This window comes from Budorcas taxicolor, chromosome 1, assembly GCF_023091745.1.
Source record: "Budorcas taxicolor isolate Tak-1 chromosome 1, Takin1.1, whole genome shotgun sequence".
Taxonomy (NCBI): Eukaryota; Metazoa; Chordata; class Mammalia; order Artiodactyla; family Bovidae; genus Budorcas; species Budorcas taxicolor.
This window is the reverse complement of record NC_068910.1, coordinates 131,764,413-131,780,703: the sequence shown is the minus strand read 5'-3', so window position 1 is coordinate 131,780,703 and position 16,291 is coordinate 131,764,413. Positions and strand designations below refer to the sequence as shown.

The 16,291-nt window shown below is 53.8% G+C and overlaps 1 protein-coding gene and 1 non-coding gene across 2 annotated transcripts in view; one reads left to right on the top strand and one right to left on the bottom strand.

Moving 5' to 3' along the window:
• The window catches only part of SEMA5B (semaphorin 5B), a 38,198-nt gene extending 22,765 nt beyond the window's left edge, over positions 1 to 15,433 (top strand). The window contains exons 8-21 of the mRNA XM_052640138.1: positions 1,427 to 1,562; positions 2,738 to 2,945; positions 3,065 to 3,272; positions 10,200 to 10,317; positions 10,465 to 10,646; positions 11,828 to 11,971; positions 12,170 to 12,317; positions 12,458 to 12,683; positions 12,945 to 13,163; positions 13,602 to 13,772; positions 13,875 to 14,024; positions 14,356 to 14,400; positions 14,833 to 15,038; positions 15,275 to 15,433. Of these exons, the coding sequence (XP_052496098.1) occupies positions 1,427 to 1,562; positions 2,738 to 2,945; positions 3,065 to 3,272; positions 10,200 to 10,317; positions 10,465 to 10,646; positions 11,828 to 11,971; positions 12,170 to 12,317; positions 12,458 to 12,683; positions 12,945 to 13,163; positions 13,602 to 13,772; positions 13,875 to 14,024; positions 14,356 to 14,400; positions 14,833 to 15,038; positions 15,275 to 15,433 (2,320 nt within the window). The remainder of the gene's footprint in view (positions 1 to 1,426; positions 1,563 to 2,737; positions 2,946 to 3,064; positions 3,273 to 10,199; positions 10,318 to 10,464; positions 10,647 to 11,827; positions 11,972 to 12,169; positions 12,318 to 12,457; positions 12,684 to 12,944; positions 13,164 to 13,601; positions 13,773 to 13,874; positions 14,025 to 14,355; positions 14,401 to 14,832; positions 15,039 to 15,274) is intronic.
• Positions 5,408 to 5,479, bottom strand: TRNAC-GCA (transfer RNA cysteine (anticodon GCA)). Its single transcript has one exon. It is a non-coding gene; the product is annotated as a tRNA-Cys (tRNA).
• Positions 15,434 to 16,291: the final 858 nt, after the last annotated feature.

Below are 16,291 nucleotides of genomic sequence, written 5' to 3'. Positions count from 1 at the left end.
GGAGTCACGGGTAAGGCATCAGGGGAAAATAGCAATGTTAGTATAAACTGCAAATTGTTTATGAATTGTGCGCCTTCTCCATGTCCCAGGTTCTTGTCAAATGGAGGTGAGGGTGGGAGACAGGCCAGTGAGCAAGAGCAGACCTGACTCTGCCTATAAGGAGCTTATGTTCTCAAGAGGGTTGTTATTAAATGCCCAGTTTTAAATGCAAGAAAATCTCCAGAGGGAAAGGGCAGTGTGCAGAGAAGCTATGATCACTATGGAGGGGTGATAATCAGGGAAGGCTTCCTGTAGGAAGTGATATCTACAGGATGGCTGGGAATTAACGAAGGGACAGGAGCATTCCAGCCTGAGGGAACAATATGCACAAAGTTTCAAGGTGGGGAAAAATGTTTGAGGAACTGAGAGGAGACCTGTGTGGCAGGAAGCTGGTGGGTGAGGAGGAGAAAGACACGAGAGTTGGCTGAAGGGCAGGCATGGGCGGATTATAGACAGGAGGGCCTTGTAGACTGCTTTAAGGGTATTGATCTATATCCTAAGGGTAAGGAGAAGTTATTGGAGGGTTTGAAGCAGGACAAGGGCTAGCTCAGATGTGCATTTGGCAAGTCACTCCAGTTCCCACGTGCAGGATGGATTAGAGGAAACTGGACATGCTGCAGGGACAGTGTGGTGTCCTGGAAGAGAGTGGGGGCTGCGACCAGGCGGCGGGGGTGGGTATGGTGGGGGGTGGGGGGGGAGGGTGGTGGTGGTGAAAGGCACATATTTGGGAGAGGGACTAAGTGCAGAGAACAGCCTGGTAACATTTAGTGTACTGGTATCCTCTCTCCAAACTGTCCACATCAGACTCAGAGAAACATTTGTTTCTATGACTGAAAGGGATCTGAGAGTTCATCTGGCTGCAGGTGTTGAGCTGCAGCATAGAACACTGGTTTGGTAACCAGGTTGTTGTTTTTATTTTTTTAATAAAATAATAAAACAGAATTGACTGGAAAAAAATCAGAGGATAATGTATTTAGTAAGGTGATACATTGTTTCATGAAAACGCATTGCAAATGTGTATGTCTATAGTATGTGTGTGTCATACTGAGTTGTCATATAAAATGTATGGTGGACCATGAACTAAAAGGTTCGAAAACCATTGACTTTATTTGCCCTCCCACCGAATAAAGGAAGGGGATGAGAAGCACAGAAGGATCCACCAGTTTTTCTCATCCATGGCTCCTTTTTTCCTGGGGGGTTTCCAGAGCGTAAGGACCATGTCTCCTCCTTCTGTGAGATCCCCATGATACAGAAGGCCCCAGACTCACCTAGGTGCTTAGTAAGCCTTGGAGCTGTGCCACACTGACTTGACAGCTGGAGGTTGGATTTAGGGGAGGGTGCCGAGGCCTCCAGAGAAGGCAGCATCCCGCCATCTCTTGCCTTTCAGAAACAGCATCGCTGCGTCTGCTGTCTGTGCCTTCAATCTCAGTGCCATCTCCCAGGCTTTTAATGGCCCGTTTCGCTACCAGGAGAACCCCAGGGCTGCCTGGCTCCCCATCGCCAACCCCATCCCCAATTTCCAGGTACTGCTTCTCCTCCCCTTTCTCTCCCATCACATACCACCCTGCCCCAGACTATCAGCCACAAGCTGATGCCCAACTACTTAGTGTAACTGCCAAATGTGTCCCTGCTGGTCTATGCCCATCTGTGGGGTCTGCAGGGGTTCCCTAAGAGGGTGGAAATCTCCACACTGGAGTGAGAAAGGAAGAGTGGATGGGATGCAGAGCAAGGCAGCCTGCTCTGAGCCATCTCTAAATGTGACCCCTCACCTCCTGACAGGGAGGGAGGTCGGACCTCAGCCCTCCTCAGTATGGGGGACTGGGGGTGTGGGGCACACTCACAAGCTGTCTGGCCAGGAGTTTGCTCTCAGTCTACCCAGCATGGGTAGTGATGCCCAGAAGGTCTCTGAGTACCAGGACTGGTCAGAGCCTAGACAGGGTGGTATGAGCATCCCCAGTGTGTGATGGAAAAGCAGGAAGAGCCACAGGACAAAGAAAAATACAGATGGTTGACTTTCATATCCGTCCAACTTCCTGCCCAGGGGACAGAACGGAGCAGGGAAAGACCTCAGGTTTTCAGTCATACAGTCCTGACCCAGATCTAGCCCTCTCTATGTGTGACCTTAGGCAAGTCACTCAACCTCCTTGAGTCCCTTTACCCTGATCTGGCACATTGGGATAATACCACCAACCTCATAGATACATTGGAGGGTTGACATGCACCTGACCAGGATCCCTAGAATGATACGCACCTGACGTGCTCAGTAAATGACAGTTGCCCTCCAGCTTTGGTTTAGAAGGGGTAAGAACCTTGAGATGAGAGGGACACGGGAGAGGGAAGGCAGGGCTTGGCCCAACGTGGCAGGGTGAGGAGTGCACCGACAGAGACAGCATAAAATAACAGGACACTTGTTATCTACACTCATATGATCAGCTTTTGGATAATCAAACCCCCTTTTCATCTCCCTGCCCTCTCCACTCCTGGTACATCCCTCCTCCCCCATTTTCCCAGCTTTACTGTCCCTTAGTTCCCAAAGATGAGGTATCTTCCTGGAAGAGAGTGCAGGACCCCTAGCGGGGATGTTGGGGGTGGGGAGCAGGGGTTGGAGAATCAGGGACTGGGTAGGGAGGAAGAAGGAGGGGACCCGGGATCATGGCAGCCCGGCGGCTGGGCACGTGTGACCGGCTCCCCGCCGCAGTGCGGCACCCTGCCGGAGGTGGGCCCCAACGAGAACCTGACGGAGCGCAGCCTGCAGGACGCACAGCGCCTGTTCCTGATGAGTGAGGCTGTGCAGCCCGTGACACCGGAGCCTTGCGTCACCCAAGACAGCGTGCGCTTCTCACACCTCGTGGTGGACCTTGTGCAGGCCAAGGATACGCTCTACCACGTGCTCTACATCGGCACGGGTGAGGCCACCCCGCCCCGCCGGTGCTCTGGGTGGGAGGGGGTGGAGGGGTGGGCGACTGGGCTGCGAGGTTCCAGGGCCACCCTGAGGTTCAAGGCCACCCTGATCTGGTCCCTCCAGAGTCGGGCACCATCCTGAAGGCACTGTCCACGACGAGCCGCAGCCTCCGCGGTTGCTACCTGGAGGAGCTGCACGTGCTGCCCCCCGGGCGCCGGGAGCCACTGCGCAGCCTGCGCATCGTGCACAGCGCCCGTGCACTCTTCGTGGGGCTGAGCGATGGCGTGCTGCGCGTCCCGCTGGAGAGGTGTGCCGCCTACCGCAGCCAGGGGTGAGTGGGCACCGCGCCACGGCGGGCGGGCTGGCGAGCCGGATTCCCAGCGCCGATCTCTGTCGATCTCCCTGGGAACTGGAGATCCAACAGATGGAGCTTCGGAGTCAACGTCCCCCTGGGGTGGCATCCTGACGCAGTCATGGATTGTGTGCCTTTGGACAAGTCACTCAACTTCTCTGAGCCGTGGTTTCCTCCTCATAAATCTTTGCAGGGTTTTTGTGAAGGCTGGTTGGGGTAATCTGCGCAAACCACTTATCACTCTCCCTAGGAGGAGGATGTGTTGAGCACAAGGTGGTGGCTGTTGTTATCCCTGTTGTCAAGCCCATAGTGAAGGCCTGGTGGCCATCTCCAGCCGATTTACTCTCAAGTCCCTTCAGTTCAGAGAGGGGTCTTTATCTTTGAAACCACAGCACTTACTACCCAGATGTGAGGGCAGATGGGAGGCTATGCTCCCCAAGCTTGCCCTTCTAACTCCCCCACTTAGAAGAGGCAGAGAGATCTGGCGTGGGTAGGGTGGAGGTGAGGAGCCAAGTGGAGACCCGACATCCCGGCTGCTTCTGCCATCAGTTCTCCAAACCTTAGCTTCTAGTGGATCCACAAATTTGATAACAATGACACTGGCATTTAAGGGGGAAACAAACCCTGTCCCAAAGCCAAACACAGATGTATCTCAGACTCCTAACCACTGGAGGCTACCCTGAGCTGCCCCCCCTCCCCCATTATGGAGATAATAAAAAATTGCCTGCAGCTGGTATAGCCAAGGCCCTGTGGGCTCCTGTGGCCTTTGCAACACAGGGACCTCCTGGCTGTGCCCATCTGTTCTCAAGATTTGGGAGACAAATGGCATGCCTGCTGCCAATGGCTGTTGTCCAGTCCCGGTGGAGGGTGCTAGGAACTGAGGATGGGCCTGGAAGGCCGGAGAGGAGGCTGGAAGGTCATGGGTTGACAGGGGGTGGGGTTGGGGGTGGGCTGGGAGTGGAAGGCAGTGGGCAAACACCCAAACTTCCCTCAGTCCTAATGCAGGGCTCCAACAGCAAAGCACCAAACGTGCTAAGCCCTCCCGCGCTCAGAGTTCTTTGCAGGCTGTTGGCGTGAGAAGAGGGAGGCCAGATGAGACAAGGCCTGGAACACTTGTTTCTCTTAGGACTCTGGTTGGTGAGAGAAGCCTTGATGTTAATCTGACTGACGTGTGGGCAGAGACGGGGGTATAATGCAAGGGGCTTGAGTGGTGGAATTGGATACACCTGGGCTCCACCAGCTGTATGATCTTGAGCAAGTTACTGAACCTTTTGAACTTTGGCTTTCTCAGTGGGAAAACAGGGGGAAATTGTGATGAAGCAATTTAATTTTCCACTCTAGTATTCTTGCCTGGAGACTCTCATGTAAAGAGGAGTCTGACAAGATACAGTCCATTGGGTCGCAAAGATTTAGACATGACTGAAGCAACTAACACACACTGAGATACTAGGGGATAGGACTTGAATGCATGAATTTGGGGAGATACATTTTAGGCCATAACAGCTGAACAGATCTTCAGACATTCAGTTTTCCCACCTCTGCTGCTACTGCTGGTAATTTGCTTCAGTCGTGTCCGACTCTGTGTGACCCCATAGACGGCAGCCCACTAGGCTCCCCCGTCTCTGGGATTCTTCAGGCAAGAACACTGGAGTGGGTTGCCATTGCCTTCTCCAATGCATGAAAGTGAAAAGTGAAAGGGAAGTCTCTCAGTCGTGTCCGACTCTTCGCGACCTCGTGGACTGCAGCCTACCAGGCTCCTCTGTCCATGGGATTTTCCAGGCAAGAGTACTGGAGTGGGTTGCCATTGCCTTTCCCACCTCTAACATGTACAAAATCAGCTCCAGGAGGTACTGGAGAATCAGTTGGATAAAGTATGTAAGAGTATATTGTTCGGAGTTCAAGCACCAAACACACCTCGATAGTTATTCCTGCAGGTCAAGGACCCATTTTATGTCCATAGGGTTGCAAAGAGTCAGACACTACTGAAGTGACTTATGTGAAGTCACTCAGTCATGTGTGACTCTTTGCGACCACATGGACACCAGGCTCCTCCATCCATGGGATTTTCCAGGCAAGAATACTGGAGTGGATTGCCATTTCCTTCTCCAGGGATCTTCCCAACCCAGGAATCGAACCTGGGTCTCCTGCATTGCAGGCAGATGCTTTGCCATCTGAGCCACCAGGGAAGTGACTTAAGACGCATGCTATTTAATTTTGGCAAACAAACTGTAAGGATTGGGAATAATGCTCACGAAGTACCTAGTCCAGCAAGTGAGTCATCATTGGTAACTAGTGTCCTAGTTCCTTTTTTTATCTCTGCAAATGCATTTAGGGGCCATCAGCCTCCTGGGCTCTCTGGAGTCTCAGGATCTGTGACATTGAATACAGACAGCACTGCTTGGCAATGAATCATGGTGTTTCCCTCGTATCTTGTCTTCTTTAACTCTTGTGTCATTATTAAACTTTTCACATATACCCTATTCTTTAAGGGGATGTAAATCCTCGAAGGTAAACCCAGTGTCCCAGTATTTTCTATACTCCACCAGGGGGGCCACACCCAGCCCCAGGCAAAGTGGCCTTCCACACATGACTGATCCTGAAGCTGATTGATTGTTTGGCCTTGAGAGGAGGTTGGTGCAGGAGAGGAGTGGGACTGGAAAGTGGATTGAGGCCAGCTAAGAATGCCAAGGGAGGATTTTGACTTGAATTCTGTGACTGGGGGCACTGAAGTGGTCTTTGAGCAGGGGAGTAGAGTGATGGGCAGTGTGAATAGGTGTTTTACAAAGATCAAGCAGACAGTGGCGAGCAGCGTTGCTGCAGGGCAGATGGTTGGCCAGGGTGAGCTGCTGTGGCTCTGGGCCAGATATGATGTAATGGGGGCTGCAGTGGATGAAAGGAAGGATGGTGCCAGTTGCTTCCCCATGCACGTGGTGCTGCAGACGGGGGACAGGGAGGTCACGGAGCATGGCCGGGTGGGACAGAGAGATAGACAGAGGTCAGTTCGGAATCTAATACTTCTGATAAGAGGCCTTGGTGTGCACAGTAGAAACTCTACCGTACTGCTGCAGGTGGATGTAAAACGTGCGGTCTCGTTAATAAGAAATTAACAGGATGAACAGAGTAAGCCTGTGCCGCCAGCAGGCTGTGCACTCCGGGAGTCTGGGAGCCACCTGCCCATCACACTGTATCAGAATGTGTGCTGGAGCGAGGCAGTTTGTCCCAGGGTTCTACTGTGTTCCACGATAGACATTTCTTTCCTTTTTCCTCATTTCTTCCAAAGCTGGCAAGAAGCTGAGGACAGGTAAGCAGAGGCCCCTTCAGGGCCCCTCCTCTGTCCAGAATCCAGGGACTTGTCTCTAGATCCCTCCTTTCACTGAGGCAAACTTCAGCCCCATGGGGCATGACCAGGACACTGAGCTGACCACAGGGAGACCAGGGCTCACAGGAGAAGGAGCAGAGGGAATGAATGCTGACTAGCTCTACAAAGCAGTGTTTTATGCCTGAAGAACAGCCCCCTTCCTCCGTCAAGCCGCCCTGGAGTGAGGGGCCTGTCTTGCCAGCTTATCCCAACCTCCCTCCCTGGCAGAGGGTCTGGGCTCCCTCCACTGCCATTTTAAGTAATGACCACTTGCTCCCAAGCTCCACCGTGGACAGCTCCCAATGTGAAACTATGGCTACACGGTGTTGGAATCGGCCTCCTTGTAAATTCCACCATCCATCTTTGTCCTGCTTCTGAGCCCATGGAATGAACCTGTTCCCTTTTGTAATGACTGCTTGAGACACTGCAGTAAAAAAGACATGGTGATATATTATTGGTCTGATGGCTAACTTTATGAAAGGAACTCTTAACTGCCACCCATTCCTGCCATCAGAGACACACTTTAACTCTCCTCTGCTTGGAGCTTTAATTTTCTTAAGGACATTCTCTGCTCTGGAAGCTTTCAAGTGGCCTTTGGTCAAAAGCAGCAAATGTGGACAAGCAAAGAGCTCCGGCGCTGGTGCCAGGGGAGGCTCGCAGGTCCCCTCGGGCAACCTGGGCCAGGGCAGGGCAGGTGTGTCCGTGGAGAGTCTGCTCTCCTTTCTTCTCTGGGAGGACTGAGTGCAGGAGAGGCTGAGGGTGAGGGATCCTGACTGAGGGGCTGGGGCCAGCACCTGTTCTGTGTGTTTCTTTGCTCTTTATCCTGTCATGGGTTAGAAATACAGGATACCTCATCTCTTGACTTGGGAACCCTGACAAAAGTGGCCCTGGAAAAGCGATTCTAAAGGCTCTTATTCATTATAATCACCTGAGGAATATTTCAAAGACGCCAGTCCTGAAGGCCCAGAAATAGGAGGGGTTTTGTTTTGTTTGCTTAAGCTGTTTTAAAAAATCCCCAGGAGATTCTGATTTGTACTCAAGACTGGGAGCAACTGTTCTAGAACTGGTTAGGCCCTAGATGAGAGAAGTAGCATGAGACAAAGTGCATTCCTCCAGAATCTTCTGTTTTTACCTTGCATAAATCAATTCAAATTTTCTACTCTTATCCATTCTCTCTTCTAGCATATGGTTGTTTTTGATGGGTAGAATCATATTATTAATCACTAGTCATGGCTAGTTCTCTTTTTATTATTTAATCTGTACTGCTTGTGGAGTACCATGTCAGTGCTTCTTGAGTTTGATACCCATTTCTGAGAGCTGAGGCAAATACACTCAGGAATGGGCTTTACTGAGTTCTGATTGACTGAATCTGCTCACAGCAAATTTGGCCCAAATATCAGCGGGCAAGCAGAACCTCAAAAGCACCGGTTGCTGGGACTACTTTTGCACATGTTTTGTATTTAGTCCCATGACGTCTACTTTGACTCATTTGCTGGTGAAACACCCCTAGACCAAACCATTGATCCTGAATGAAAACATGAGCACCTGTACATTGTATAATTTACACAAATTGTCCTTGAGAGAACAAAGTGGAAACATAGCAACATAGCAACAGATGAGCATTCTAGATTTCCAGGTGGGCCATGGTGTGCTTACTGGCAATCATCGAGGCTGGCAGTCACTGAAACCCCAGGCATTGTCTCACTTATATGAGGTCATAAGTTACTGGAGCAAGAGACAGCACTGTCTTTGATCTCCTCTGGCGAGGAGAGGAGCCCCACTCTCTTCTTTATAAGGTCTTCATATAACTTCTTTTCTCTCTGGAGCCTGATATGGCCTACTGAACTCACCGAAAATAAGGAACTCCCCTGACAGGTGATTTTCCCTGAAGCTTCAAGAGAAAAGGAAGATTCTATCCTAGAGACACGAAAAGGGGCAGCCCCTTGACTCCTTTGTGTGTCCCTTCAGTGCCAGGCAGCCTTTGGCCAACGGAAAATCCCTCTGCGGACTCAGGTCATGGCGTGGGCTCCCCCACCCTCTTTGCCATGCGGCACCTCCTTCACCCCAAGCCTCTTCTGCTTTCTACCCTCCGATTTCTGCTCCACTCTCAGTGCGCTCCTAGATTGTCCGCAGCAGGCCCACTGCCGTGGAGCAGCCAGGCCTTGTCAGAGGGAGTGGAAGTTGGGGAAAGAAAGGCAGAAGGGACCCAGGGTATCCCCTGAGATTGGCGGTGGGCTCTCTCGGTGTTGGAGGGAACTTCCTTCAGGCTTCAGAAGCTGAGATTGTGTTTACTTAGCAATGGATAGCACATCCTGATTCCCTAATTCCCATACTCTTTTCCCTCTTTGAAGTCTTATTGGTAGAGATACAATTTTTTGTTGTCAAAAACTATAGAGGATACAATGACTAAGTCAGAAGGAGAAAGGAAAGAGAGGAGCCTAGGATGTGAGAAGTGGGGGCTTTGAGGCGTGCATCGGTGTGTGAACCATTCCTCTCCTGGCTTATTGCAGATCGACAAGATCAGCCTGCCTGGGAAGGGGGACCTGGGATGTGACCCCTGCCCCATCCCAGTTTGAGCTTATTTTTATGATGTTAGTGCACTGGACTCTGGGCCCTGCCACTGAGCAGCACAAGTGTGTGGATGTCCAGGTGACCCTGGATCATGTCCCCTGCATCTATGCTTTAAGGCATGGGCCCATGGGTGTGTGAAGTCAGATACAGCCTCCAGCTGGGACGCAGAAGCGCAAGGGGAAGAGTGTGGTGGTGGTGGTGGTGGTGGTGGTGGTGGTGGTGGTGGTAGGGGGTGCCTAGGTTCTAACCCCAGCTCGGTCATGTAAAATTTGTGTGATCTTCGGGAAGTACCTCTTCCCTTCTCTGTGACTGTTTCTTCCTTTGTTTAACAAAAAGGTTGTATTATGGATGTCCACAATTCCCAACCTGGGTCCCACTAGAATCATCCACAAGCTTTTAAACCCCCTACCACCCACTCAGAGATTCTGGGAGTCTGGGATGGGCCCAACTATCAGTACTTTTCAAAAAGCTCCTTTAGTGATTCTGATGTGCAGCCAGGGTTGAGAACCACTGATTCAGATCATCTGTAAGGTCCTTTCCATCACTATAATCATAGCGTCTGGCAGGGAGGTACTGCCTCTTTGGGTTTCTGCTCACCACATCTTCGCCTGTGGCCCTAGATGTGCAGTGTGGAACCCCTGACTCAGGCAAGTACTCAGACTCAGTAGTTTCTTGGTTAAGTGTGCGGGCTCTGGAGGGTAAGAGTGTGAGTCCAGGGTTAGCTCTGGTTTTCCTCCATATAACATGGGGATATTAACAGTACCTTCCTCACTGAGTTGTTGCATTGAGTTAATTCACACTTGTAAAGTGCTTAAAATGATGCCTGGCACACAGTAAGTAGCCAAGGAACTTAGTTACTATTGTGGAAGACACCTGGATGAGAGGGGTGTCCAGAGAGGAGTGTCCAGGCATATTCTTGGGATGCCGACGAGGGTGGGAGTCCAGTGGGCTTGAGGCTCTGGACCTCTGTCTGGCAGGGCCTGCCTGGGGGCACGGGACCCGTACTGCGGCTGGGATGGAAAGCAGCAGCGTTGCAGCACTCTCGAGGACAGCTCCAACATGAGCCTCTGGACCCAGAACATCACAGCATGTCCTGTGAGCACCCTTTTGTAGCCCCTACCAGGGACCTCTTCCCCCGAATTCAGGCCAACTGTCCATCAGTGTCCCCACAGCCCTAGGACCTTGTGTCTTCCCTGCCCCTGCCTTGGGTGACAGGGTCCTGCTCCCAATGTGTGTCCACAGGTGCGAAATGTGACTCGGGATGGGGGCTTTGGCCCATGGTCACCGTGGCAACCATGTGAGCACTTGGATGGGGACAACTCAGGCTCTTGCTTGTGTCGGTCCCGAGCCTGTGACTCCCCTCGACCCCGCTGTGGGGGCCTCGAGTGCCTGGGGCCAGCCATTCACATTGCCAACTGCTCCAGGTATGTGAGGATACAGGGCTTGCCCACGGTGGCCTTGGGATGGAGTAAGGGGAATGGAGCAAATGGGGCATCATCCCAGCCAGGTGTTTGCACTAAGGGACAGAAATTACTTCAGGGCTGTGTAGGAGACTGGACAGGTGGCTGAGGTCCGAGGCAGGAAACGAGCACTGGGAGAGTTTCCACGCCAGCGGGAGAGAAGTGTCTGCCTGGTGGTGCTTTGCACACAAAGAGGAAGTCTGGATAGGCATGGGAGTCACTCCCAGACGATCTATAGCCTCAATAAGCCTTGCAGTCCCCAACTGGAAGGACAGCATGGGATGGCGGTAGCCACCTATCACTCTGAGCTTCTCTAAATGGGGGTTACAGTGCCCTCCCTGAAGATAGTTGGGAGGGTTAAATGAGTTATATATATGTATATATATAGATGTTACATATATGTTACATATATGTTACATATATGTTATATATGTGTAGAGAGAGAGAGGGAGAGAGAGCCACCTATTACCTGGGGACTCCCTAAAGTGGTTAAAATAAATAATCCATAATTCCAGACACTCTTAAAATAATTTTATATCCATTTATTAACTTAACCAGCACAACACCCTCATGGAGTAGGATACAATCAGTATCCTTACTTTAAAGGTAAAAGCATGATGAAACACAGAAGATTTTGATAAATCGCCCAGCCTTAAAAAAAGCCAGTTAGTTGTAGAACCAAAATTTGTAAGGTCTGCCAGCCAACAAGGCTGAAACAAAGGCTTCAGATGGGAAAGGACTGCTTCTCTAGAGAAGATGTCCTTTGTCCCTGCAAGTAGAGGCCATGTCCTGTCTCTGTGCTCTAACCATGAGGACAGCCTGATGTCTAGAAGCAGGCTTCAGATGGGAAAGGACTGCTTCTCTAGAGAAGATGTCCTTTGTCCCTGCAAGTAGAGGCCATGTCCTGTCTCTGTGCTCTAACCATGAGGACAGCCTGATGTCTAGAAGAAGGCTTCAAGCTATGTTCGAGGAATGAACAAATGAATGCAGGAGTACGTCATTCCTGAGATGGTTTGGTTAGGAGCTATTGTATTTCCCGTGAATGGCACGTTCTGACAATACAAAACTCATCTATGCAGATGTTATTAGATGGGCGAGGCTAGGACTCAGAGGGTCATTGTCTCTGCCCCCTCTGGCCCCACCAGGAACGGGGCATGGACACCGTGGTCGTCTTGGGCCCTGTGCAGCACCTCCTGTGGGATCGGATTCCAGGTCCGCCAGCGGAGCTGCAGCAACCCTGCGCCGCGCCACGGGGGCCGCATCTGCGTGGGCAAGAGTCGGGAGGAGCGGTGAGCTAGGGTGTCGCTGGAGGTTTCCGCGACAAGCCAGCCCCGCGGTCCCCGACTTCCCGGGCCCCCCAGAAGGTGGTCTGGATTCTCCGGGTGATCCAATGGACCCTCGTTTTCCCAATTTTCCCAAGTCTCACAATCCCAGTGACCTCTCATAGGAAAAGGAGGAGTAATGACTCCCCCTGTTCTGCACCTCAGGTTCTGTAACGAAAACACGCCTTGCCCGGTGCCCATCTTCTGGGCATCCTGGGGCTCCTGGAGCAAGTGCAGCAGCAACTGTGGGGGCGGCGTGCAGTCGCGCCGCCGGACCTGTGAGAACGGCAACTCCTGCCCGGGCTGCGGCGTGGTGAGGGTCCGGCCGAGGCGGGGGCGGGCGCGGGATGCTTGGACCCGCAGCCCAGGGTAGGGCAGACGGGGCGGGGTCGGAGCGCAGGGGCAGGCCAGGGTCTGCACGCCTGTGAAACAGCACCGGATCTCACCCCGAAGGAGTTCAAGACGTGCAACTCCGAGGCCTGCCCCGAAGTGCGGCGCAACACGCCGTGGACGCCGTGGCTGCCGGTGAACGTGACCCAGGGCGGGGCGCGGCAGGAGCAGCGCTTCCGCTTCACTTGCCGCGCGCCGCTGCCCGATCCCCACGGGCTGCAGTTTGGCCGGAGGAGGATGGAAACCCGAACTTGCCCGGCGGACGGCTCAGGAGCCTGCGACACTGACGGTACAGCCCCAGGGCGATGGGGGCGAGGAAGTCGGGGGAGGTGGAGTGAGAGCTGGGGGACGCGTGGGCGGGGAAGGGTTGTGGTTTGGGAGAAGGCTTAGGTGGCGCTACTGGTAAAGCACATGCCTGCCAATGCAGGAGACGTAAGAGATGCTGGTTCCATCCCTGGGTTGGGAAGATTCCCTGAAGGGCATGGCAGCCTACTCCACAACTGAAGCGACTTAACATTTTGGCTAAAGCCAGCCCCCTCTGTTCCCCCAGCCCTGGTAGAGGATCTCCTGCGCAGCGGGGGCGCCTCCCCGCTCATGGTGAGGGGGGGCTGGGCCGCCTGGGGCCCATGGTCCTCCTGCTCCCGGGACTGTGAGCTGGGTTTCCGCGTCCGCAAGAGAACATGCACGAACCCCGAGCCCCGCAACGGTGGCCTGCCCTGCGTGGGTGACGCCGCCGAGTATCAGGACTGCAACCCGCACGCTTGCCCAGGTAACCCTCCACTAAGGAATCTTGCCCAGGGAACCTCTCGTCCAGGGAACTCCCAGGCATCCCCAGGCCTCAGCTCAAGCGTGGAGACCACTCCTCCCCGCCCACTCTGCACACGGGGCCCCAGAGCAATTTCTTTGGCCCCTGAAAATGGACACAGCAGCGACTCCCAGGGACCAGGCATTTCCTCACCCTCTGTGCTGCTGTTTTCTCTTCCCTAATGGGTTAGCCAGAGAAGGTGCTTAATTTGACATGGAGTTGGTTTGTGGGGTCTTCTCTGCAGCCTGCATTTCCCCTGCCTCCCCTGAGGGAAGGGGGCACTCCCTCACAGTGGGCTGTAGGGGTGGGGTGGCCCGGGCAGAGTGACCTGGGATGGGGAAAAGACTGCCTTGGGCCCTGCCTGCACCCGCGGCCCCTCTTCACACACCCCATGCCTTGCAGTGAGGGGTGCTTGGTCTTGCTGGACCGCTTGGTCCCCGTGCTCTGCCTCCTGCGGTGGCGGCCACTACCAACGCACCCGTTCCTGTACCAGCCCCGCGCCTTCCCCCGGCGAGGACATTTGTCTTGGGCTGCACACGGAGGAGGCGCTGTGTGCCACACAGGCCTGCCCAGGTACTGAGTGCGTCTGACAGGATCTGGGGAGCAACTGTCGAGCCTGGCCATCCCCACTGTGAGATCTGAGGAGTTAACTTCATCCCAACCCACAACCCACAGAAGGCTGGTCACCGTGGTCTGAGTGGAGCGCATGCGCTGAGGATGGAGTGCAAAGCCGCGACAGGCACTGTGAGGAGCTGGTCCCTGGGCCCAGCGCTTGTTCTGGAAACAGCAGCCAGAGCCGCCCCTGCCCTTACAGCGAGATTCCCGGTGGGTCTTCTAGCCAGCACCTTCACACCCACCCTTTCTGCTCTGAGTCCCCAACTTCTTTCCCCTTCTGAACTATTCTGGGGGTTGTGGGATGAAACACCAGAGTGGAACGTCCACACGCTTTGGGCCTTTGTCCCTTCTCATCTAGTGGATGGGCCAACCCTTCTTAGAGGTGAGGTTCCGGGGGAGACAAAGGGGAGTGAAAGTCGCCAGTCCCAGTCCCACAGGTTACTGCTGACCCAGCGGTCCTTCGAGAGAGACATTCTGAGCCCTAAGAGCCCATCCCCTCCCCTCCCTGCCTCTGACACCCACTCTGCTTGTCTTTGTGCAGTGATCCTGCCTGCCTCCAGTGTAGATGAGGCCACCAGCTGTGCAGGTAAAAGGAACCTGCCCCAGCTCACAACGCTGCATTTCTACCCACCACCACCCCTACAAGGAGGAGGCCCACCTACTCCAAAATCTGGAGTCTACTTCTTGCTCTAGATACGCAGACTTTGTTGAGGTCCTGCACTGCTTTAGACCATATGTAGGGGAGTCCAGGCAGTTCCACCCTTGTCCCCCAACTAAGAAGTGGTTGTCTAGTCTGTATTCAAGAGGAGTCACGCAACTCTACACCACTGGCTGCCTCTGACCCAAGCCACAGGTGGTCCTGTGAGACAGGTCCCTGGTGAAAAGGCCACTCAGCCCTCTTATTTCTGATAGCTCTGGCCTGAAAGCCCTTTATGTCTCAGAGCCTCCTCTCAGAAGGCAGTTGGTGGGGGGTCTTCACAGTGGCCCTTTCCTTACTTCTGGCCTCTTGCTCTCCCAGGGTTCAGTCTCATCCACCTGGTGGCCACAGGTATCTCCTGCTTCCTGGGCTCTGGGCTGCTGACCTTGGCAGTGTACCTGTCCTGCCAGCATTGCCAGCACCAGTCCCAGGACTCTACGCTCGTCCATCCCGCCACCCCCAACCACCTGCACTACAAGGGTGGGGGCACCCCCAAGAATGAGAAGTACACACCCATGGAATTCAAGGTGGGAGCCCTCCTGTAGAAGCAGGGGCTGGGTGAAGGGTGCAGGGGTCCTGACCCTAAGCTGGGCATCACTGGGATGGGCTCTCAGAGGGGGCAGTGGTATTATAAGTAGAACACTGTGTCAACAGCCAGAATGTTCTCTCATCGATGGGCTCCTGACTTCCTTGCCCTGGCCTGTTCCCTTGCCCCATCTCTCCTTTTCACCCTTTCTTCTCTGGTGCCTTCCTTCTCCCACAGACCGTGAACAAGAATAACCTGATCCCTGATGACAGAGCCAACTTTTACCCATTGCAGCAGACCAACGTGTACACGACCACCTACTACCCAAGCCCACTGAACAAACACAGCTTCCGGCCTGAGGCCTCACCTGGACAACGGTGCTTCCCCAACAGCTGATATCACTGTCCTGGGGACTTGGGCTCCTTGCCTTCCAAAGGCACAGAGCAGGTGGTGATGGGACGGTGGAGCCAGTTTGGTGTTCTCCCTCTGCAGTAGGCCAGGAACTTGCTGCCTTGCCTTGCAGGGGTCCCATCCGGCTTCAGAGAGCTCTGGCTGGCAGTGACCATGGGGGAGAGGGCTGGCTTCAGGCTGGCACGTGGCTGCAGTTCTGGCTCAGCCCAGGTCTCTCATGGCCTGCTTGCAACCCACCATCATGCTGATCTCCCCTGCCATGTCTGGGCTGTGGACCTGCTAGGCGTGTGAGGGAATTGGAGCGTGAGGCATCAGGAAGGCAGGCTCTTAGGTTTGGGCTGGAAATGATGGCCTGTGTGGCTCTCATGGGCTGAGTCTGCCCCTCTCTGGCTGGCCCCAGGAAGGGCCTGGGGTGCATCCCGATTATCTTGGAAAGAAACTAATCTAATGGCCCTAATAGTTCTGGATTCTCTGCCCAGGGCTGGGCCATCGTGGTGCTGCCCCAGTATGACATGGGGACCAAGGCTGGCCCAGGCTGTCCACCTTCTCCTAGCAGTCTGAACATGGCCCAGGGACGTCCCTCCGGTCAGAGGCAGTGGGGACTAGGGGCTGGAGGCTGATCTTTGCTGAGAAGTCCTTTAATCTGGGCTGGCACATCCCTCAGCCTTTCCTTCAGAGTGCACAAATGGTAGCCCAGGAGCAAGGAAGGCGGGAGTCCAGTCCCCGTGCTGCTCTGGAGACTGCCTTCTAGTTGCTGCTCGATGTAGCTGTTGGCTGAGACCTGCTTGGGAGTCTGTGCTGGCCCCTCATCTGTTCAGGAACATACACACATGTACACACACA